Source organism: Nicotiana attenuata, chromosome 10 (assembly GCF_001879085.1).
Source record: "Nicotiana attenuata strain UT chromosome 10, NIATTr2, whole genome shotgun sequence".
Taxonomy (NCBI): domain Eukaryota; kingdom Viridiplantae; phylum Streptophyta; class Magnoliopsida; order Solanales; family Solanaceae; genus Nicotiana; species Nicotiana attenuata.
The window spans coordinates 30,517,569-30,541,732 of NC_031998.1; the positions used below are offsets into that span (position 1 = coordinate 30,517,569).

General features: G+C 35.3%; 1 protein-coding gene across 1 annotated transcript; it reads right to left on the minus strand.

The window, feature by feature from the left end:
- Positions 18,459 to 22,238, minus strand: LOC109233891 (lysine histidine transporter-like 2). The gene is made up of 6 exons (XM_019399742.1): positions 21,989 to 22,238; positions 19,950 to 20,724; positions 19,539 to 19,644; positions 19,309 to 19,400; positions 19,114 to 19,182; positions 18,459 to 18,710 (listed from the first exon to the last, which is right to left on the minus strand). The coding sequence occupies exons 1-6, from the start codon at positions 22,165 to 22,167 to the stop codon at positions 18,612 to 18,614; spliced, it is 1,320 nt and encodes a 439-aa protein (XP_019255287.1). The 5' UTR covers positions 22,168 to 22,238; the 3' UTR covers positions 18,459 to 18,611.

Sequence of the window (24,164 nt, forward strand, 5' to 3'; positions counted from 1 at the left end):
GATGGTCTGCTACGAATAAAGTTATTTTTTCGATTAAAATTAGATTGAGTTTTTAAATAATTATTTCGATATTTTTTTTAAAGGATAGTGAACTCCAGAATAATAAAAAGAAAATTGTGGAATGGAAGGGTAAATTTACTACGGTAGATTGCAACTTAAATTTCTAAAAGAATAGACATGCATGTTGGTAAATTCTTTTGGAGATAATCTTTTGCGCCATAAATGGAGTTTGTAGAAGGGAATATCAAAATTTCTGAAAATTACATATAGAATAATTATTACTTAACTATGGTTAATGCCTTGTTTTAGTTAATTAAATCTAGACCATTAAAATGGTATAGGTGTTTCCTATCCAAGTAAGAACTTTGGGAAATGGAGGTAATAGGAAATGGAGAGGAGTCAAATCCGGGAGTATCTGTTTTTCCGAGTACTCATCGGGAGATGTTTCTGAAATTACTAGTTCAGAAATTCCCCATATTTATCATAAATTTTAATGTGATGAATTTGACTTCATAAAACTCTTTTTTCCCCTTTCTTTTGTTAAGGATGATGCCAGGATTTGGAAAAGACTTGGTGAGAACTGAATCTTGCGCATATACAATACTGGTAAATTGTTATCAATGCTCCAACTGTATATATTAGGGATAATTTCACATAAATACAACTTACACATCTGACTTGCAACATAATAGCCCAGTCATAACTTTACAAATCTGTAGCCCAAAAATAATAGGCTGATATTTGAAAAACGAGTATTTTCTAGCTTTTTTATTCGGCAACGGAGTTTAATCAGGACAATTATCTTATTTAGATAAAGTAGAGATTTTCTAATTCTTCCGTCATCTAATTTTTATCTTTCTCCCCCAATTTGTCTTTAGTGCTGCAAGTTGTCCCCCAATTTTTCGCTGATTCTACTTATATGGTAAAATTTAAAAACAATTGCTACAAGTTCGTGATTTGACGGAGAATCAAAAAGGAAAGTAGATTTATACATGAATTATTCTAGAAAAAGTAAGAAAACATGAAAAAAATTAATTTGATTATACATATGCAGTACATGTATAATGATGTATAACTATGTATAAACTTGTATATAGAATGTATAATAATGTATATCAAAAGAATAAGAGAAAGAAGAAGAAGATAAGTGTCAAACTTCCATGGAGGCCTCTTATATAATGACAATGTATATATATCCTTATACATTAAGAAATAAATAATTATGTGATGTTATGAACATATATACACATTTATATATAAATATACACATTTATACAATAATGTATAAGTGTGTATAAATAGTGGTTACACAATATTTATACCAGAACACATCATATGTTTAGTATTACACCTCTATTTCAGTACCAAAATATCAAAAGAGAGTTTTTCAGAGGAAGTTAGATCTGAAAATTAAAGAGGACAGAAGATGGAGATGAAATTATTTTATAAAAGAAGATAAATAGCTGGAACATCATCTCAATAACTTAAAAATTGTCTGAAATTATCGTCGACCACCGGAGATCATTTTCCGATGACTTCACTAACTTTATCATCGACCTCTTTACCTTGAAAATTGAAGGGAAAAAATGGGTAAAGGATATTTTCCACCGCCATATTTATTTTCCGATGATATCGTTAGCTTTGCCGGCGATCTCTCGATTGACTTCACTCTGAAAGTTGAAGAAAGAAGAAAAAATGAATAAAGGAGGCTGTCTAGTTCTCTTCTCCACGCTAGGTTAACTGATGAAATTATTTTTATGCATTATCTATAAAATGGGCTATGTCGGGTAAAGTATTAAAATATGGGCTATTTTTGGTTCTGAGATTGGGCCAGCTGACATAGAATGTAATTCTTTCTATATATTAATATGTAATTGAGGCAAAAAAATAATAATAAATAATATGTAATTGAGGCTTGGTACTAATTAGACACATCTTAGATGAAAAATAATGGACAAGATGTTTCAATACAAAAAATTTATGGGTTCAAAAGTAGGGGTGTACAAACCGAACCGGAAAACTGCACCAAAATGAAAACCTAAATCAAACCGATTAGGTTTGGTTTGATTTGGTTTGGTATTGAGTAAAAAAAACCCGAAACCGACATAAAAATATGTAATTTTTATATAGACTTTTAAGATTTTATATATAATTTTCTTTAAAAAATATCTAGAAATATTTGGGATTCTCTTGCGGGATATAATATTTAATAGTATATGAAATGCTCCATATTTATTAACCTTAAATAATTGGTTGTATGATCACTTTCTCATCAAGTGTTACTGAAATGAGTCAATCTCTTTGTTCTTCCGTATTTATATCATATGTTAAGATCTATTAAATTCTTATATCTTTTTCGAATGTGAAGTGATTATTATTATTTAGGTATCATATTGATTTTTATGTTTAATTACTAAATTCGGTTAACCTTGAAAGTGTACATCTATGAAACATTATTGTCAGACGACTAAAAAATTAATTATTATGTGTTACTAAGAAAATTCTCCCAAGAATATTTTATTTGATAATATGTTTGTTAATATTTATATTTTTACTAAACATATATTTACTTATAAAAAATTTAACAAAATAAGATTGAAATAATATTTAAGTAACAAAAAACCTGAAAAACCCGAAAATACCGAACCAATCTAAATCGATATAATTGATTTGGTTTGGTTTTGATAAAAACTGAACCAACCAGATCCTTATACACCCCTATCCAAAAGTCTCAAATATCAAACCTTAACCACAAAAGCTTTTAACTTGAATTAAAACTAGAAATGGAATAATATTAGCAATGGCTGGACGAAGAAAAATTGTCCTCTATTTCTTCACATTGACTTTGATCTTTTCAATGTGAATGCTTCCTTACAAGTTACTGTTAGTGACGAAAAATTATACAAGTAGGCACACAGATCCAAACTCAAAACCGTGCAACCCCAATTTAATTTTCTAACAGAAAATCGTCGAGGGTTTTGATGAAATTATACGTACTATTTTATTTTAAATCAGGCGTCTCAAGTTCAAGTATGAATATGAAATCGCCTTTATTATTATGAAGCATTTTACGCCTTAATGTAGAACTTCTCGGCTTGAATTTCGATTTAATCGGGCGCACTAGGAATACCATGAGAAAACCAAAAATGATAATAGAGATATATAATCATAGGTGGTTGTTCTCCTATGTCAAATAATTGAAATTTCTAAGCAATATTGGCTTATAGCTAGAGGACCACTCGTTTGTATTATAGGTACTAATAAATGTCGTGTTATGGGGGGGATTTTGTCGTTTTATATGGGATTAACAGCTGTATACTAGAAGGACTTTGTTGAATAAAACGTGGTTTAGGGAGACAAGATGTAGTCGTTGTCATCAAATTGTTGATTTCTTTATAGTTTAGAAAACCCCACGATAATAGACAACATATTGCTGTTGAATTAATTACTATTGTCAGCATCTTTCTCTCTAATTTAACTGTTTGGAATTTATCTATTCTGGTCGGTCGTCTGCGGCGCCCTGCCTTTTTCACACCCCTTTGCCTCTTCTTATTTTCTATTTCTAAACCCTAAAAAAATTCTACAAAGTTATATCAAGAAGTTTAAGGAAAATCATCATAAGAGTTCTTGACAATAATTTTAGAGATCTTTATACAAAGAGCAGTCAGATTCATCGTTTATTTTTCTTTAATTGGTGTACATATATTATACACCAATTATATAAATATTATACATGAATTTTATATATATATATATATATATATATATATATATATATATATATACACACGCTATATGTGTGTGTATTATACATCTGCAGCATATTTTAGTTTGAGCGTTTAAAGGATGATTATTTGAGTTAATTCTTCACATTCTTGTTTATTTAAAGCATGGTTCTATTTTTTCTTATTGAGATATATTCCAAAATTTGTCCGTTGCTAAACCCAATAGTGATAAGTGGATTATTTGCAAGGAATCTTGCAAAATATCCAAAATATAAGTCTTAACTTACCGTATTCTAGTTAATTAATCATTTAGACTTTTCAAAACTAGCCAAACACATTACAACAATTGAAAACCACAAACCAATAAGATTCTTTCTCCCAAGAATCTCAGGTTAATAAGATCTCCATTCCATATTTTAAGTGTGATCAACAATATTTAGACGCAAGATTGGAAAGAAAAATTTTATGGATGAGAAAGCAAATAAGGTAATGAACCACAAAAAGAAATAATATTATAAGATTTCAAAAACCTAAGCAGAATTGGATTTCTTTCAACGGTTGTGGTTTGAAATATTCATTGATAACACATAAATAGTCAGTACAACAAATTTGAGGAAGATTGGAGGTGATTTGTGTTATCAATCTAGTATTAAAATCGAGTCTTAAAAATTCTTCTGCGACATATGTATCAAAAACATGTATCACACATTGTATCTACACACCATGTATACATGATATATCATGTGATACAAATTGATAACATATGTTGATACACAGATGATACATAATGTGAATACACATATCATCTTTTTCCAATGTTCATCTTTCTACTTCGAATTTTTAATTCAAAACCACTTCAGATCTACCCAATCATCTCAATATACTGAGATTTCAAACTCCTTAAGATGTAGCCATTTTATTCCAACAAACGCCGCACTCAAAAGAAAGCAAACTTTGATTTTTTTTTTTTATACAAATAGATATTGACTAATATATAATATTTTATTGATTAACTTAATTTGTACTAATTTACTTTATAGGCCTGACATAACATCGATAGTTTTCTCTTATTTTGAGGAATGATGAGCTTTGGACACCAAGGAGTCGATTTGCGTTGATTGTATTTGAACAATTAACCAAAATATAAAGGGAAAGAATCAGTAATACCCACGAAAATCATAATTACCTACTGGCCTACTTATTTATTTTTTACCATCAAACCTAATTATCCTTTTTACTATTATAGCTTGTTGGTAATTTACCTCTTTTTTTTTCTTTTTCTTTTTTATTTCTCTGCTTCTTTTTGTATTTTTCTTTGTTTTTCTTGTTTTTTCTCCTTTTCTTTTTCTTTTTTTTCTTTATTTCCTTTCTATCCTTTAAATTTTTTCAAATTATATTATTCTTCATTTCCTTTTCACCAATAATCTCATTCCTGCTCAATCCGCATCCCTTTCTTTTCGTTTTTAATTTCCTCCTTTTTCTTTTCTTTTCCTTTTGTTTATTTTTTTATTTCTTGTCCCTTTTTAAATTTATTAACTCTTTTTTTTCCAACTAATTCCTTCACTTTTTTAGCTCTTTTCGTTTATTTTTCTTTTTTATTTACAATAGAAAAATAAACTGATATAAATAAATATTCATTTCACTTTTTTTAATTATACTGATATAGTAAATATCTTTTTCTTTCTTTTTTTCATTTCCTTAATATTATTAGAACATTATACATTAACCTATTTTTTCTCCTTTTTCTAATTTTATTTTAATTATTATTATTAATTATTATTCTTAAAATAACTTTTTTGTTTATTTCATGTTTTTTTTTCTAATCAAATTTACCCACCTTTCTAATACCTTTATTTAGTTGTTTTTATGTTTCTGTGTCTCATCTCTCTCTCTTAAAAAGGACTAGCAATAAGTAATGTATTATTTTTTAAATTTTTTTTATATTAATTATAAAATACTTATTCTTACCAATAAATATATAAAATTTAATAATTTAGTAGCAGTATAGATATTTGCAGTATAAAGAAGTCAATTATATTATTACATAGTGACATGGTACCCCGTTAAACACCGATTCATTTCTTCAACAAAATAAAAACTCTTGCATCTATGATATATATATATATATATATATATTATATATATATATATCATTAAGCCGCAATATGTCATCTTCTAGGGGCCCAGTTTGGTGCCACGTGTCAAATGACGTGGCACGCCAAGTCAAACGGAAGAGCCAATAGGATCATGCCACGTGTCAAAATGACAAAGCATGCCAAGTCACACTAAAAGGCCAATGAAATTGCGCCACGTGTGCAAGTGACATGTTCTGGCCAATCAAATGCGGCTATGTCACACTTCAATTTGATTGGTCGGAAAGAGTTTGTTCTTATCACAACTCCTCCCTTCCACAACTATAAATAGGGGTCTTCATAACTCAGAAAAGACACCAGAAGTTATAACAAGAAGCAAGAAAGAGCTCGTGGATCAAACACCGCAAATTCCTCCACAAGTTTCAAGCTTCAAGCAATCAAGTTCAAGTTCAACAAATCAAGTTCAAGCTCAAGAACAAAGAACAAATCAAGTTCAAGCTCAAGAACGAAGAACAAATCAAGTTCAAGCTTAAGAACGGAGAACAAGTCAAGGTTCAAGGAGTGCGAGTTCAAATCAAAGTTCGTGCCAGTTGAATTCAAGATCATCGTTCGTGGCAACAAACATAGATTCAAGATCAAGCTCAAAGACCCTTGAATTTATTTACAATAGGAAAGAAGAATCAGAGGATCCATAGAGATTGTAACACTCAAATATTCGAAATAAAATACTACGATTGTTGCGATATTTTTGTTCTTGATTTTATTTTCTCAATGCAATTTATTATCTACAAATTCTGGCACGCCCAGTGGGACCATCTCTACCTCTCATCTCAACTTTTCAATCACCAAAGTTCAAGAACATTGAAATGGCTTCGAAGAAAATCAACTCCAGATCAACATCCACCAAGGCTGCTAACTCCAGGTTCTATGCTGATGTGGAAAGCATCCTCGATGTTACCTTTGGAAGCTTCGGACCAGTTACGAGGAGCAAAGCAAGCTCTTTAGGACAACAAGCACCCCAAGTGCCGTCCGCATCAACCCCTGTTTTCGGATCTTCATCCTCAAAAGGAGCAAGATCTTCCACAAACGCATCTGAAGGAGGAAGCGATGTTGCTGAAAAGATCAAGAAAACTCTTGCTCTGCTTGACCTCTCCGGATCCAAGCACTCTGTTGTGAAGGAAGATGATGATGCTTCAAGTGATGGATCATCCCCGCTTACACCACATAGCATGAGCCAATCAAGGATCAATCTGTGTGAAAATCCATGCTACTCTCCGTCGTCCACGACAATCATGCAAGCCATGGTGACAAAAACTTCATCTATGGAGGAGCAGTTGGCAAACTTGACGGAAGCAATCGCTGACTTGACCAAATGCTTGCAAAATCAAGAGGCTAAAATTGACAAGCTAACAGACAGGGTGGGAATCTTGATGGAAGAAGCATCCACCCATACACCCGGCAAGCTCCCAGAAGTTCCAGAGAGTGACTCTCCCCCAAGACAAGCAGCATCCACTAAGGCTATCCCTGTCTCATCTGAAGGGATGAATCCAATCGATCAACTGAAGGAGTTCATTGAAGGAACCATTAGAACAAATATGAAGTTGCTGCCAAATCCTCCCTTACATACGCAAAGCCGTACACTACAAGGGTCGATATGTTGAAGATGCCTGCTGGCTATCAACCCCCAAAGTTTCAACAGTTTGATGGTAAAGGAAACCCAAAGCAACATGTTGCGCACTTCGTGGAGACGTGCAACAATGCTGGGACTTATGGAGATTACCTCATCAAGCAGTTTGTCCGCTCGCTAAAAGGAAATGCTTTTGACTGGTACACGGACCTCGAGGCTGGATCTATTGATAGCTGGGATCAACTAGAGCTAGAGTTCCTCATTCGCTTTTATAGCACGAGACGTACTGTGAGTATGATAGAACTTACAAATACCCTTCAACGAAAGGGTGAACCAGTTATCGACTTTATCAATCGTTGGAGGAATGCAAGCCTCAACTGTAAAGATAGGCTTAGTGAAGCTTCATGCATAGAGATGTGCATCCAAGGCGTGCATTGGGGATTGCGCTACATCTTGCAAGGTATCAAGCCTAGCACATTTGAAGAACCTGCAACTCGTGCCCATGACATGGAATTGAGCATGGCCTCTACTGGAAATGAAAGGCTGACCATCTATGAACCTCGCAAAGGGAACGACAAGAAAGAAGTCAGGAAGTGGGGCAAGTTCGTACTCAAGTCTGAAAGCAAAGAAGCTATGAATGTCAACACGCCACCTATGAAGTTCACGACGAAGGTGAGCAAGAAGCAGAGTATGAAATCCACTTCTTTTCAAGATAAGCCAAGTGGAAAGTTGACTCTAAAAGAAATGCAAGAGAAAGAGTACCCATTTCTGGATTCTGATGTGCCAGCCATTTTCGACGAACTCCTCGAGTTAAATCTCATTGAGCTTCCGTAGATGAAGCTGGGAAAATGAATGACCCAAATTACTGCAAATACCATCGACTTGTGAGCCACCCTCCGGAGAAGTGCTTTGCCTTCAAAGACAAAGTCATGGACTTGGCTCGCGAAAAGAAGATCCTGCTTGAAAATGAGAACGCAAGTGCAAACCAAGTCTCTATCACCTTTGGCTAATGCAGTCCGGATGAATTACGTGGTTCTAAAGAAAGTAAAGATGAAGAATTACTGGAGAACGACAAAGTTGAAGACGATAAACCTGATGATGATGAAGGTTGGACGTTGGTGACTCGTCGTAGGCACCAGAAAAGGAGCCCACGAAAGAATCAATAGAACAACCAACAAGGATGATGATGGTAAGAAGACCAACGAAAAAGAATCCAGTTAGGCGTTTGAAGAAAGCAAAAGTGGAGATGCACCACCCTCAAAAGCCACGACATACAATGACCTTGGAGGATTTTTTGCCATCTTGGTTCCGCATGAAGATTTCCCGTGATTGTATTGAGGCCTCTTGTTGCAATGCTGATAAAGGGGAAGAAAAGAGTGATGACCTACAGTTGGCACTATCTTCGGAAAAGCTCATCAAGTCCACCCCTCAAGAAGCTAATGTGTGTGAGGAAAAAGTCACGTTCACAAATGACGATCTTCTGCTAGGTGACACTCTTCATAACCGCCCATTATACCTGGTCGGCTATATGCGTGATGAAAGGGTAAATCGAATTTCGATTGATGGAGGATCCTCAGTAAACATCTTGCCAATTCACACTGTGAAAGAACTTGGTATTCCCATGAACGAACTCTCGGAAAGTCGTGTGATGATTCAAGGATTCAACCAAGGGGGGCAAAGAGCCATAGGCGCGATCAGGCTGGAAATCACCATTGAAGATATGCAATCAAGTGCATGGCTATATGTGATCGATGAAAAGACTTCATACAACGTCTTGCTTGGAAAGCCTTGGATACATGAGAATAAATTAGTTCCATCTGCCTACCATCAATGTTTAAAATACTATGAGGCTGAAGTCGAGAAGAAGATAGTTGCTGATGATGAGCCATTCACCGAGGCAGAGTCACACTTCGCCGATGCAAAGTTCTACCTGAAGAACCACATTGTGAAGGAGATAAAAGTTGATGATGGCATCAAAAGCAAGAATGATGAGCCCACAACTAAAAGACCAGAGGTGACTACTGGTGAAGCAAAAGCTGTTACTAAGGAGGTACACACCAACATGAATAAATCTCATAAAGGGGGTATTGCGTCTTATGGAGATAAAGTAAGTCCCGCTCTCCAATATGTCCCTAAAAGGAAGAAAGACGAGGGCGAATCATCTAATCTCCAAACTAACACGCTAAAGGAGCTAACTCTTCCAGTAAAACGAATTGAGGCAGTAAAGTTGTCCTCGAAGCCGCTTGCAGGGTTTGTAGCCCAAAATCGTTTACAGAATGGGGCACTCCCTACAAAGCGAACGGATGAAGGTTTTGACCCTAACGCTTACAAGCTATTTGCAAAAGCTGGATACAATCCCAATGAGCCGTCAAAGTTAGGGAAGCTCCCATCAGAAGCTACAACGAGGCAACCACGTGAAGGTTTGGGATACAAGCAACCGTCACCAGTGCGCATCTCCATAAGAAGGTCGAGTAGCAATTATATCACTGTTGAAGACGAATCTGCCGCTTCCAACAAGCCTTCTGTCTTTGATCGACTTGGAAAATCACCTGTGAGGAGCTTCGTGTTTGAAAGATTGGGTCCATTAAAGAAGGGGAACAAGTTCCAGAGAAATTTTCAAAGCATAAGAACACCCGCTTCGCCCAAAATCCAGAAGATCTCTAAGGATTTCCAAAGTTTGGTTCCTTCTAGAATGAGGCGACAAACAAAACTTTTGGTTTCATGTAAAGAAGTACTGAAGGTAAAGCCATATACTGTGGTCTATACTAAGGAGCATGATGAAGATAAAGTGTGTGGGTTCTTCGTATCATGTTACTGTACAAGGCGAGAATGGTGTTCCATCTTCAATGGAGGATAATGCACAATTGGAGGATGTTTCACCATGTTATCACATATCCTTCAACAATGGGGACCCTCAAGAAGATGAAGATGCGAAAGACGCTCCACCCGAACTTGAAGAAGGAGTGAAGATGACAATTGATGCCTTAAAAGAAGTTAACCTTGGCACTAATGAGGAACCAAGACCCACCTACCTAAGTGCTTTACTAGAAGCTAATGAAGAGAGCACTTATATTGAGTTACTCAAGGAGTTCAGGGATGTCTTCGCTTGGAGTTACAAAGAGATGCCTGGCTCGGACCCGAAAGTAGCAGTCCATCACCTTGCAGTCAAAAATGGTGCTCGCCCTGTTAAACAAGCTCAAAGGCATTTTAGGCCGGACTTGGTTCCCTTGATTGAAACCGAAGTTAACAAACTCATCGAAGCTGGCTTTATTTGTGAAGTTAAATACCCAACATGGGTTTCAAGTATTGTCCCTGTAAGGAAGAAAAATGGCCAGATTCGAGTGAGCGTTGACTTTAGGGATCTTAATAATGCATGCCCGAAAGATGAGTTCCCACTTCCTATTCCAGAATTGATGATCGATGCTACTACTGGGTACGAGGCAATGTCATTTATGGATGGTTCATCAGACTATAACCAAATTCGCATGGCGCTAAAAGATGAAGAGCTTACTACATTTCATACCCAAGGGTATTTATTGCTACAAGGTAATGCCTTTTGTCTTGAAAAATGCTGGTGCTACTTACCAAAGGGCTATGCAGAATATTTTTGACTATCTTCTCCACAAGAATGTCGAATGCTATGTTGACGACTTGGTGGTAAAATCAAGAGAGAAGGGCGACCACTTGAAAGACTTGAGAATGGTGTTTGAGTTGCTCCGGAGGTACCAACTTAGGATGAACCCATTGAAATGCGCCTTTGCAGTTACTTCCGGAAAGTTCCTTGGTTTCATTGTTCGACATCGTGGGATTGAAATTGATCAAGCCAAAGTAGATGCAATCCTGAAAATGCCTGAGCCTCGGGACATTCACGAATTGAAAAGTCTACAGGGAAAGTTAGCGTACCTTAGGAGATTCATCTCAAACCTAGATGGGAGGTGCCAACCATTCAGACGCCTTATGAAGAAAGGTGTCCCTTTCAAATGGGATCAAGCGTGTAGCAATGCCTTTGAGAGCATCAAATCCTACTTGATGAAGCCTCCAGTTTTGGCAGCCCCTATACTTGGAAAACCGCTGATACTATTCATTTCAGCACAAGAAAGGTCTGTTGGAGCACTAGTGGCCCAAGAAAATAGTGAAGGGCAAGTTACTGTCTACCAAAAATGGGTAGTACTACTGCTAAATGAGGCTGAAGGTGAAGAAAATGAACTCAAGCATCTTGTCGCTGTTTCTGAAGTAGGGAAAGAAGAATGGCGACAACCCATTATCGAATACTTATGTTATGGGATACTTTCAGAAAATCCGAGGAGAAGGACTGAAATCCATCGCCGTGTACCTTGCTTCCTTTACTACAAAGATACTCTATACAGAAGGTCATTCGAGGGAATACTTTTGCGATGCTTAGGGGAAGAAGAAGAACTCCAAGCTTTGCAAGAGGCACATTCTGGAGTATGTGGGTCACACCAGTCTGGACCAAAGCTCCACTTCCATATAAATAGGACGGGATATTATTGGCCAACGATGGTAAAAGATTGCTTGGACTACGCTCGAAGATGCAAGGCTTGTCAATTCCATGCAAATTTTATTCATCAACCTCCTGAAGTGTTGCACCCGACTGTTGCATCCCTGGCCATTTGACGCTTGGGGATTGGATGTTGTTGGACCACTACCAAAGTCCTCTGGTGGGCACCTATACATCTTGGCTGCAACTGACTACTTCTCAAAATGGGCCGAAGCTGTTGCTCTTAAGGAAGTAAAGAAGGAAAATGTTGCAAATTTCATCCGAGTAAACATTATCTATCGCTTTGGCATTCCTCGTTATATAATAACGGATAATGGAAAGCCATTCGATAATAGGCTGATGAACAAGATTTGTGATCTCTTTGGCTTTAAGCAACGTAACTCTTCGATGTACAATGCTGCCGCTGATGATAGGCTATAATTGCATATTTTAGTCGCTTATTACACTCTAATTTACTGCACTTTAATTGAGTTTGCGCTTTAATCGCTAGTGTTTTGCACTAATTGTGTATTTTATGCCTTGTAGGTATGATTCCGAGCTATATAGATGTTATGGAATGAATTTAAGTGATTTGAAGCTTTGAAGTCTGAGTAAAAGCTCAAGGAATTAAGCCGGGATCGTGTTCGGGGGTCAAATTTGATAATTAAGTACGAACGAAGACTTGAGGAGGCATATTGCGCCCTGTCTAGTAAAATAGACATAACTTTTTGCTCAGAACTCCATTTGGGCTCCACAATATATGGTTGGAAAACTAACTCAAAGGGCTACAACTTTCATATTTTACGTTTTTCCAAATCCCAAACGGAACAGGGTGAAAAACCGCGGTTTTGCCGCGGCCGCGGCAGAACTGCGGTAGAGTGTACTCGCGAACAACTGAAGAATCAGAGAGCATGTGCGACCGCGGCAAAACCGCGGCAGGAAGCGAAAATTGCAGGGACTAAAGTGCAAAACATGGGATTTTAAGTCCTAAACCCTATATTAAACAAAGGAGGCCGGCCAAGAACAAGGAAGGGGGACATATTCTGGACACAAATTAGACCTAAGGAGGCGGAGAGACACTACTTTAGGGTTAGACAACACCCTTGGAGGCAAGAACACATTGGGAGCAAGGCGGAGAATTCTTCTACGAGTTTTTTCCTTCCTCTTCCTATTTTTCATTGTTGGTTATGACTTTTAGTATTGTAGTTTTACATACGATTATGAATAGCTAATTTGTTATCTAGAGTTTTGATAGAACCTTTTGTAGGATAAATTCTTGTTATGTTTTTATATAATTGAGCCATAGCTTTTCTCTATTTGTTCAACTACGTTTATATTGTGGTTGATTGAAGAGCTCTCAATTAGCTGTGCCTATTTAGTATGCATAACTCGGGAGAGAGTGCATATTTAGGTAGTTGTTGAACAACACCACTCCCAGAGTATATGAGGGATCAATAACCGAGGGTTTAAAGGTGGAATTAGGGATAACGAAGCCTTGGGTGCGATCTGAAGTGAGCTGTATTAAAAGCCAGCTAGCGTAGCTCGGGAGAGCGCGTCTAGTAAATTGTCGTAATTACTCGGTTGAGATTTACGGTAATAAGAGTGCTCATGATCGGTAGAGAATACTTAGGCGAAATTATAGAAGACATAGCGGGAAGGATTCCGACAATAGGGGAAATCATAACTCTAAACCTCCTTAATATTTTCTCTATCCCTCAGTATCGTTAGTTGTTAATTTACTATTTTAATTTGTTAGTTAAGTAGTTAAACACAAGAATCTTAATATCTATAGGTTAGGAATTGTTCAAGCTTGTCTTCTTGGTGATAGTGAACAGCTGTAGCTAAACCTTAGTTCTCTGTGGGATTCGACTCCGGACTTGTAAACCGGATTATATTTGCAGCGACCGCTTAGTCCTTTTTATAAGGCATAGTTGGGCGTGATCAAATTTTGGCGCCGCTGCCGGGGAACTAATGGTGTAGTTGTAGCTGTATATATTGCTAGGGTTCAAGTTTGAACTTTTATTTTGTTTTGTTTTTTCTTGGTATTTTTTTTATAACTGTTGATTTGAGAAACATGACATCTTGGAATTATGGAAATTTAGGTGTAGATAATTCTACTATTGATCTCCATACATATTGTAAAGGAAACCACCCGTGGCAAAATTTTCAAAACGTTCCTGAGAGCGAGTTATGTGCACCAACTCAATCTTATTTGTGGAATGTGTGTGATGTGTGTGGTGGTAAAAATGGTCACCTTCATGGTTGTGCTTATATTTCTTATTTTCCCCCAACCCCTTACTATGATGGTTCCACCTTTTCTTGTGAAGTTAATAGGCACAAAGAACCTGGGAATGCGGACCTGAAGGAGATCAAGGATATGCTAAAGTGTCTTCTGGAACAAAACAATGAGAAACAATTGCACATAGAAAGGCAAGAGGCAATTATTCGCAAGTTGGAGGCTGAATTGAGTCAAGTGGTTGGAGCTTTTAATGCTCAACAATCCAATATTGATGATAGTAGCCAAGAAGAGCATGAATTTGAGGTATTAATTGGGAAGAAGCAGAACATCAACAACCTAGCCAACTAGAATTTGAAGATGTCAATGTTGAAGAAGTGAGACTAGAGTCAGTCAAGGACATTGAGGATACAAATTTTGTTGACTCTAGTATCATTGATGTTGAGGATGCTGAAAGTCCTGAAGTTCATGTGTGTGAGCGCATTGGTCCTCACTCCAAACATTTTTCTACATTGTGCTTGGATGACGATATGAAAATAGAGTCATCCGAGCCGATTAAGAAGTCAAGGAATGAAGAACAAGGTGCCTATATTCTGGAATTTTTCTTACCAGAAAGACAGGACTACATACCTCATCTAAAAGCCAAGAAGTGTAGAATAGTACAATGGTTGCTTGGACCAATTAGATTTGTTCCTCCACCCCTGGAGCATAGCCGAAAACTTGATGCCAAATTGGGGGTTCAATTCATAAGCTCGAGGTGGAGGCAAAAAGTGATTCGCGTCGTGCCGCGACGTTAAATCAAGCGCTTGTTGGGAGGCAACCCAGCTTTATTGCTTTCTTTTATTTATTTTTTATTTTTGTTTTTTTTAATTGTATTATTTTTGTAGTGTTAATTTTTTTATTTTCTAGGAGCATGGAAAGCAAAGGTATTGGAAGGATGCATCAGCAAACCAAATGGTTGGAACTAAGTGTGAGGTACCCACACGAAGGACCAAGCTTGGGAGAAGTCTGAGTACCCCATGAACTGCTAGTGCTTTGGTCTTTGGCCTACCAGGGAGTTTCTTTTACCTTCTTGTATGTATGGGTGTGCATTGGGGACAATGCACAATTTTAAGTGTGGGGTGAGGAGATTGTCTGGGTGATTTTTCATGCTACTTTAGCTGTGTTTTTTTCTTTTTAAAAAGATTGGACTTTTCCTGATGACGGATCTTCTAGACAGTTTTCTTGAGGGAAGTAAGTCTAAAGAAAATACCAAAAAGATTTTTTGTTTTGTTAGGTAGTGTAGCAATTACCCCTTGGTTTTTCTTTAAACCACGGTTCTTTTCCAAGGGTTTTATTTGAACCGGGTGTAGTTAGTTTTTTTTTGGGAATAGGAGCCATTGTGTTTTGTTCTGAAATAAAGCAATATCTCTTGACTTTGTTATGCCTTGAGAATAGTGAGTACTTTGGCTGTGATGCTTAGGCTCAGTTTTTGACTCTTGTATAAGTACCTTAAATTGTATGATCTTAAATTTGCTTAACTGCTCTGACTAGGGTGTCTTGATGAATCCAATCCTGAGTGAGTTATGTGCCATGTGTGTGTAAGGTTTTGTGATATTCTGTGCATTGCATTTGATGCCTAGAACTTGCCCCATGTGTGTGCAAAGCGAAATAGTAGTTTTATTCAGTCTAGGAAGTGATATAGGCATTTCTTGTTGAGCCAGATATGTATATTTTACCCACCTAATTGTTATGTATCATAGTTAACCTCTTTGAGCCTATAATCCTGTTTCCTTGGCAATCACATTACAAGCCTTACCCATTTGTTCGAATTAACCATCTATTTGAACCATTGTAGCCTCTCATGAGCACTTGAATTGTTTATGAACTTTGTAAAAGTTAAAGTGTGGGGTGGTTGGTTTGGCTTTTGAGTGGAACTAATGAAATAAGGAGAAAGGTGCACTGTTTTGAAAAAGGAAAAGCCACTTGAATTGAAAAAAAAATAGCTAGATTGTTGTTAAAAAAAAAAATTTCCTTGATTAGTGGTGGCTCTTGATGTAAGTGTGCTTAAAGAAGTATGGGGTAATATACATTGATGAGGTGGAGCTTTGGTTTGACATAAGTATGGGGTTTGAATGTTAAAGTATATGTATTAAAGTGCTTAGGGAGGTGTAGTCACCCTTATATCTAAATGTATCCTACCCGTCCCATAGCCTACATTACAACCAAATAAAGTCCTAATTGATCCAAGATTGAATGAGCTCGATTAGTGGAGTAGTACACTACGGGCAAGCTTATGGCGTATCTTTTGTGGCATATGAATGTTATTTCTGAGAGTGAGTGAATTCTTTCTATCTTGAGTTCCTAAGTGTTCTTAAATTTTATTGTGTGGAACTACTCTCTTTTGTTGTGTGAGGGCACTTGATTCATGAAGGAAAGGTAATGTCAGTCACCTCTATATTAGAGTAAGTGGGTGAGTTGTGAATACCGTGTGGTACTTGTGAGTCAAATCTTGAGGTGAAGATGTTACGCTTTTGTGCTTAGTCTATTTTAAATACTCTTGGTGTGATGAGTTAGAAGAATTGTTTAAAAAGGTCGTGTCTATAAAAAAAAAGTGTAGTCTATGCTCGAGGACGAGCAATGGTTTAAGTGTGGGGTGTTGATGATAGGCTATAATTGCATATTTTAGTCGCTTATTACATTCTAATTTACTGCACTTTAATTGAGTTTGCGCTTTAATCGCTAGTGTTTTGCACTAATTGTATGTTTTATGCCTTGTAGGTGTGATTCCGAGCTATATAGATGTTATGGAATAAATTTAAGTGATTTGAATCTTTGAAGTCTGAGTAAAAGCTCAAGGAATTAAGCCGGGATCGTGTTCGGAGGTCAAATTTGATAATTAACTACGAACGAAGACTTGAGGAGGCATATTGCGCACTGTCTAGTAAAATAGACATAACTTTTTGCTCATAACTCCATTTGGGCTCCACAATATATGGTTGAAAAGCTAACTCAAAGGGCTACAACTTTCATGTTTTACGTTTTTCCAAATTCCAAACGGAACAGGGTGAAAAACTGCGGCATAACCGCGGCAGAAGATGGTCGCGGACAACTGAAGAATCAGAGGGCATGTTTGGCCGCGGTTCCGCCGCGACCGCGGCAAAACCGCGGCAGGAAGCGAAAATTTCAGGGACTAAAGTGCAAAACATGGGATTTTAAGTCCTAAACCCTATATTAAACAAAGGAGGCCGGCCAAGAACAAGAGGAGGACATATTTTGGACACAAATTAGACCTAAGGAGGCGGAGAGACACTACGACAACACCCTTGGAGGCAAGAACACATTGGGAGCAAGGCGGAGAATTCTTCTACGAGTTTTTTCCTTCCTCTTCCTATTTTTCATTGTTGGTTATGACTTTTAATATTGTAGTTTTACATACTATTATGAATTGCCAATTTGTTATCTAGAGTTTTGATAGAACCTTTTGTAGGATAAATTCTTGTTATGTTTTTATATAATTGAGCCATAGCTTCTCTATTTGTTCAACTACGTTTATATTGTGGTTGGTTGAAGAGCTCTCAATTAGCCGTGCCTATTTAGTATGCATAACTCGGGAGAGAGTGCATATTTAGGTAATTGTTGAACAACACCACTCCCAGAGTATATGAGGGATCAATAACCGAAGGTTTAAAGGTGGGATTAGGGATAACGAAGCCTTGGGTGCGATCTGAAGTGAGGTGTATTAAAAGCCAGCTAGCGTAGCTCGGGAGAGTGCGTCTAGTAAATTGTCGTAATTACTCGGGAGAGATTTACGGTAATAAGAGTGCTCATGATCGGTAGAGAATACTTAGGCGAAATTATAGAAGACATAGCGGGAAGAATTCCGACAATTGGGGAAATCATAACTCTAGACCTCCTTAATCTTTTCTCTAACCCTCAGTATCGTTAGTTGTTAATTTACTATTTTAATTTGTTAATTAAGTAGTTAAACACAAGAATCTTAATATCTATAGGTTAGGAATTGTTCAAGCTTGTCTTCTTGGTGATAGTGAACAGCTGTAGCTAAACCTTAGTTCTCTGTGGGATTCGACTCCGGACTTGTAAACCGCATTATATTTGCAGCGACCGCTTAGTCCTTTTTATAAGGCATAGTTGGGCGTGATCAAATGTCCATAACCTTTTTTTTTTTTAATATACAATTCATTCTAAAAATTCCACATTTTTTTCTTTTTATGTAATTCGAAAACAAGCTTTGGATCTTTTAAAGGAGATCAGGTGGAAACAGTTCAATTGTCAAAAAAGAAAAATTATAATTCAAAATTTAGCAAACATACTTATTATCCTAAAACTGTGCATCTCTGCCTTACAATAAATAAACAGGCAGGATAGAGGACGTAATTTAACATCTAAAAATTAAAGAAAAATACAAAGAAAATCAGATTGGCCGTATCGATCAGGTGTAGAAGCGATAAGTCTTGGCTGATTTGATGATACTCCATAATCCACCAATGGGAGATGTAAGAGTCAAAAGTACACCCACTATGATGCACAGCTGCAACAATATGAACAAAAACGAAACGTAAATTATATTAATTTATCACAATTAAGTAATATATTGATGTGAGAATATATATTCATTAACAATGATAAGATGATAAATCTTATGCAAAAGGCACTTGTTATGTACTTATTGCTTTGATGCATACTATCGAGTGTACGAAAAAGTTTTTCCGTAAATAATTTGTATAGCTTAATTTTATCTGTACCGTTATTTATATCAAATCGATGAATATGCAAGATGTTTTTATTTCATAAATATATTTTAACTCAACTATAGTGAAGTTATATACATTCTCAATTTAATTTTTAACTGCTAAGTTTAATTAATTAATTTAATGTAAACATCGGGTGCGAGTAAATTTTATGATTATATTTACAAGTTTTGGTAAACTTACCCAGTTCGTACACCATGACAAGCCAAACCGTCTGGGCTTCTTTATAATAAGCCAGATGATGCATGGAAGCTGTAGGTAGAAATTAAAAACATAGTAAATGTTAAATATCTTTGTCATATGAGTATTATATAGTCATAACTTCTGATTTAATGAAGTGAAAATTTAATGAGTTATCTATGAAATGAATATACTTACATAATATGAGGTTGGTGCCAGAGCAAAACCTCCAAAGAATCCCATCAAACCACCAAAGAAAGGTATTGTCATGCCCACCACCAATGTAAATGCTACAATAACAGAAGACCATAGCAAGAATTTAAAAAAAGAATATACATAGAAAAGAGCAATTAAACAACTTTTTTTCAGTTTATTTTCTAATTGTGCAAAAATATTTTCTACTAATAAACAAGTAAATTATAACTTACCAACAAAAACCGTACGCACACAAACACGTAGGATAGTGGAAGGTTTATATTTCAATGACTTGACAGCGTATGTCTCTATCATATCAAACACTGGCATTGCATAAACCTGCAATATAATATACAAGAGATTAAGGTAAATTACTACTCACATCTAGAACCACACTCCTAGGTCTAAAAGTTGTGGCAATAGACCGATACTACTTGCATAAGTCAAACCTCTCTATAACAGTTTTATTTGTTCCGGATTATTTTGGTTGTTATAACGAAGTGTTGTTATAGAGAACATATATTATAACATAGCATAAAAATTGGTTCTATAAAAACTTAACTTTTATGGTGAATGGTTGTTATATAGCGATCCTGTTATAGAGAGGTTTAACTGTAATTAAAAGTACAGTGAAATTAAGATACCTGGTAACTCCCAATGACATGAGCGACAACAAAAATGTTAGCAGTTGCAATAAGCCAAGTAGGTCTATGTAGTGTGAGCAAGATGTTATCATCAACTCCATTACCAAAAACCCAATATCCAATGAAAGCCACAGGCAAATAACACAAGGACACTATAATATAAGCTGTTAATACACCTTTCCACATTGCTTTTTTAGATGGTTCATCTTCTGTCGAAGGAATTGTTGCTTGAATTTCAAGTACTACATTATGTCCAGCATATGCAAATGCTACATTTCCTAATGCACTCAGAAACATAAACACATTATCTGATGTTTTTTCACTTCTTGGATCATAACTAACTTCTCTCCCACTTTCCTTTAGTGACACAGTCCATGCTATAGCTGAATAAGTCATCGACAAAATCGCCGCGACGAAGGAGACAGAGGAAATGGAGTTGAAATTTGGCAAGTGAGAGAGGATAAATTGGAAAGAGGAGAAAATCATGATGAAATAAGTGAGTTTGATAGGTTTGGCATTTGGGAAAAGGATTTCTTGGAATTTTTTCAAGGATTTGCCACCAGTGACCATGTAAATAATACAAGTGCTAACTTCAACTATAATTTGTTGGGGTACAACAATCCAGAGACCAAGTTTTTCACCAAAAGCATATTGGCCAAGCTCATGATACCTGTCAAATCTCTTGCCTGGTATCATTTCATGCATCTCTACCATTTGCCAGATTGTGTAGAATGTTATAATCCATGACAGTAACATTACCATTACACCAGCTCCCCTGCAACATTTATCACATGCATATTTAATTTGATCTTTTCAGATAATAACAAATTTGTTTAACAAGCTATAATTACCAAAATTGAAAAAGAAACAAAAGGAGATATCCTAGCATAAGATAAAATGGTTAAATGACTAATAAAATGATAATATATTTTAATTTAATCTTGGTCAAGTAAGAAAAGTCTATGTGCAAAAACATATCATACATCTATTAGTTCGAGCTAAACATTACCTCATGATGATGATTATATTCAAATATTGATTAATTAAAATGAATCATTTTTATTCAAGAAATAGGCAGACATGATTTTATCTTACATTAAATATAAAAAAAAGAAAGTAACTATAGTTTTTTTTATACTTTTATAACCGTAGTGTTCAGATTAATTTATATGCACCTTAATTAATTTTGCGGGTTATTTAGAAGCATATAGATCAATTGGTGCACCGATGGCGCTTAAATTAAGCGATGATGAATACTTTAGATGCAATTCTAATGGACTATTATGGGTAGCAATTCAATGCGTAAAGTATATATCGTGGAAAACATTAAATGAGTAAAGAAAATTCGTTTCCAATAATTATATGCAACAGTAGACGCTAAGATGAGATCAAGCAGTTAAGATATCTAATAATTTTTCCAAATTGGATAGTACTCTCAAGGCAAAACATTAAATAATGAAGAAAAACGAATCTAGTAGTATCAATTATTCTTTGAAACTGAAAACCTGGACATAAGCAATTAGTACAATATTTTCCACAAATTAAAATCAAGATTTCCAGACTCAGTTTTTTTTTAAAAATAACGAGATTTCCAGAATCAGTTTTTAAAATTTTTCAAAAATTATAAAACTAGTTTAGAAAAACTGCTAATTAGATGATATCAACCAGTTATACAAAACCGGAATTTGAGTATATCTAAATTTTAAAATATTCATACTCAAGACAATTCCTTGTCAAATTTGATAATGAAGAATAACAACAAATCCCAAAGAAAAAGGAAGAATACCGCAACAACAACACAACAAATAATAACTACGATTCATGCACCCAAACTAATTGGTAGGATTTCAAGCTTATGTGTTCGGAATTCTAACTCTTTTAAGTTATTGGGTTCTAAATTAATATTTGTACATAATTAACAGAAGTCCGGCCGAACCCGTAGCTGGCATTGTGACTCTGTCCCTGTTTGTGGTTGAATCCTAATTAACTTGACTCAAGTCATATAAAAAAGAAAATAAAAGGAGAAATAATAAAGTTACCATCCCATCTGAGACATGGCATAAGGTAGACTAAGAACACCAGCACCAACCATGGCAGTAACATTGTGCATGGTTGAATACCACCACTTTGCATTCCGGTCCGACGTTATCGGTAGCCATTCATCTATTGCTTTCTCCTCCTCCCTCCTCTTATCTTCATTATTTCCTCCTTTTTCCATATTAAATTAAATTAACTATATATTCTTATGATGGAGGCAACAGAATAAGAATGAAAAGTTTGTGAGACAAAGAGTAAGGCAAAAAACAAAGGAGATTTAACATGAATTTCGACTCCTTCAAAATTAACAAAGAGAAACTCTTCTTGTTTTCTCGATATGCCTTTTCCTATCTATATATATAGGCGATTGCCATAAAACCTAAATCTAGTAGTAATGACCCTAATATTTCCTAATCCTTTTTTTTTATATGCAATATGTTAAGTTTTTATGTTTTTAAGGAAAAAAATCTTATCTCCTCGCTAGTGTAAACTACTTTCTATACTTACTCTGTACCTGTTATCCAAGAATATTTGGGAATTTTTTTAAAGAGTTTTTGTATATTAGTGCTTAAATAAAACTGAAATTAATTAATTAGTACCATTTATAATTTATACAAAAAAGTGGGTACACTATTATATACATAGTATGAATTTGATGGTTTGGTCATTAATTATATGTAAATATTTATAATAAGCATAAATGATAATAAATTTGATATTACAAGTTAGTAAATTAAACTATCATGATAGTGTAAAAAAATTTCCCATTATCCATATGTATACTTAAATTTTCATCCTATTCTATGCACTTGTCCTTTCCAAATGCTCTACGTGTCAAATATATGTGGATATACATAAATAACATCATATCTCTGTTAAAACTACTGCATTATATGCAAATTATCGAGAATAATTCCTTAAGTGTCTCATAGGCTTTTTTGCTAATCGGTCGAACAATAGAAAAGGTGGTGATATTGACAATTTAAACCAATTCCACTAAAAGAAATAACGAATTAATTTATGTGTTTTTACTTTTTATCATGCACTAATATTATACACCATTGATTTTTCAGGATTTACATTTCTTTAGTTGTTTTTTTTTTCTTTTCTACTGGTGAAACGAAAAAAAAATTAAGAAGCACACTGATATTTCAGGTTGAAAAATTAAAAAACAAAATTCAGTAAAGATGAAAAAGAAGTGATTTTGTTTTTCACAAGCAAAAGAAGTGTTAATTATTGTAGATATATTCATTTATTTTTACTCTAATTTCTGTCGTAATAGATTATGTTAAGACCATCTCCACTGTTAATTAAGTATAATTTTTCAGAATTAAAGAAACAATTAGTGTGTCCACTCCATAATACATACACATATATGAACACACATGAACTTTTTCTCCTCCTTAAATTATGAAAAATTTTCAGAAACCACTATTGTTTAGTCGCTATTAACTTCTTATAAATATCATATACATAATTACTTTCTATACCTACTATTTAATTGTAAGCGACTGTATTCATTGTATTCGCGCTACTGTATTCATGAATACAGTAGCAGAAATCGCCTAAAAAATAGGGGAGTCCAGTTGTTTAATAACGGAAAGAGGATCAATTAGCGTGTATCCCTCCTAATTAACTCAACAAAATCAATTCTAACACACCTCATCATCAACCCAATCAATTAGCATATTTTTGCAGACGCTAAACACAAAATATAGCATTGTATTCAGCTTCAACAAAACACGTTCTGTAGAGCTTCAGAGAGACAAGCAATTTTATTTTTCTTGAGTGCGTTCGAGGTTTTGAATCCACCGTCCTTGATAGGGTTTTTTCCGTCCGGCATTGATACAAGTATTCACAAAATATTTAGTAATTGAATTTACTAGATGGCAAGCTTAACAGTGCTAAATCGTCATTCTGGGAAGTGGAACAATGAAAATTATTTTATCGATAATTCGATAGGGCGATATTAATAAAGGAGTACGCTTCGTACAGTGATTTAGTTACTTCAATTTCAAAGCAACTTGATATAGATTTGAGTTCCAAGTCAATCAAAATTGAATACAACAACATGGTTTTCAGGGTGTATGTAGAGTTGAAAAGGAATAATAGAAAATTCGGGATGTATCCATTGTGTATAATTATATTGTATAAAGAAATTATAGAAGGAGAAAGTGT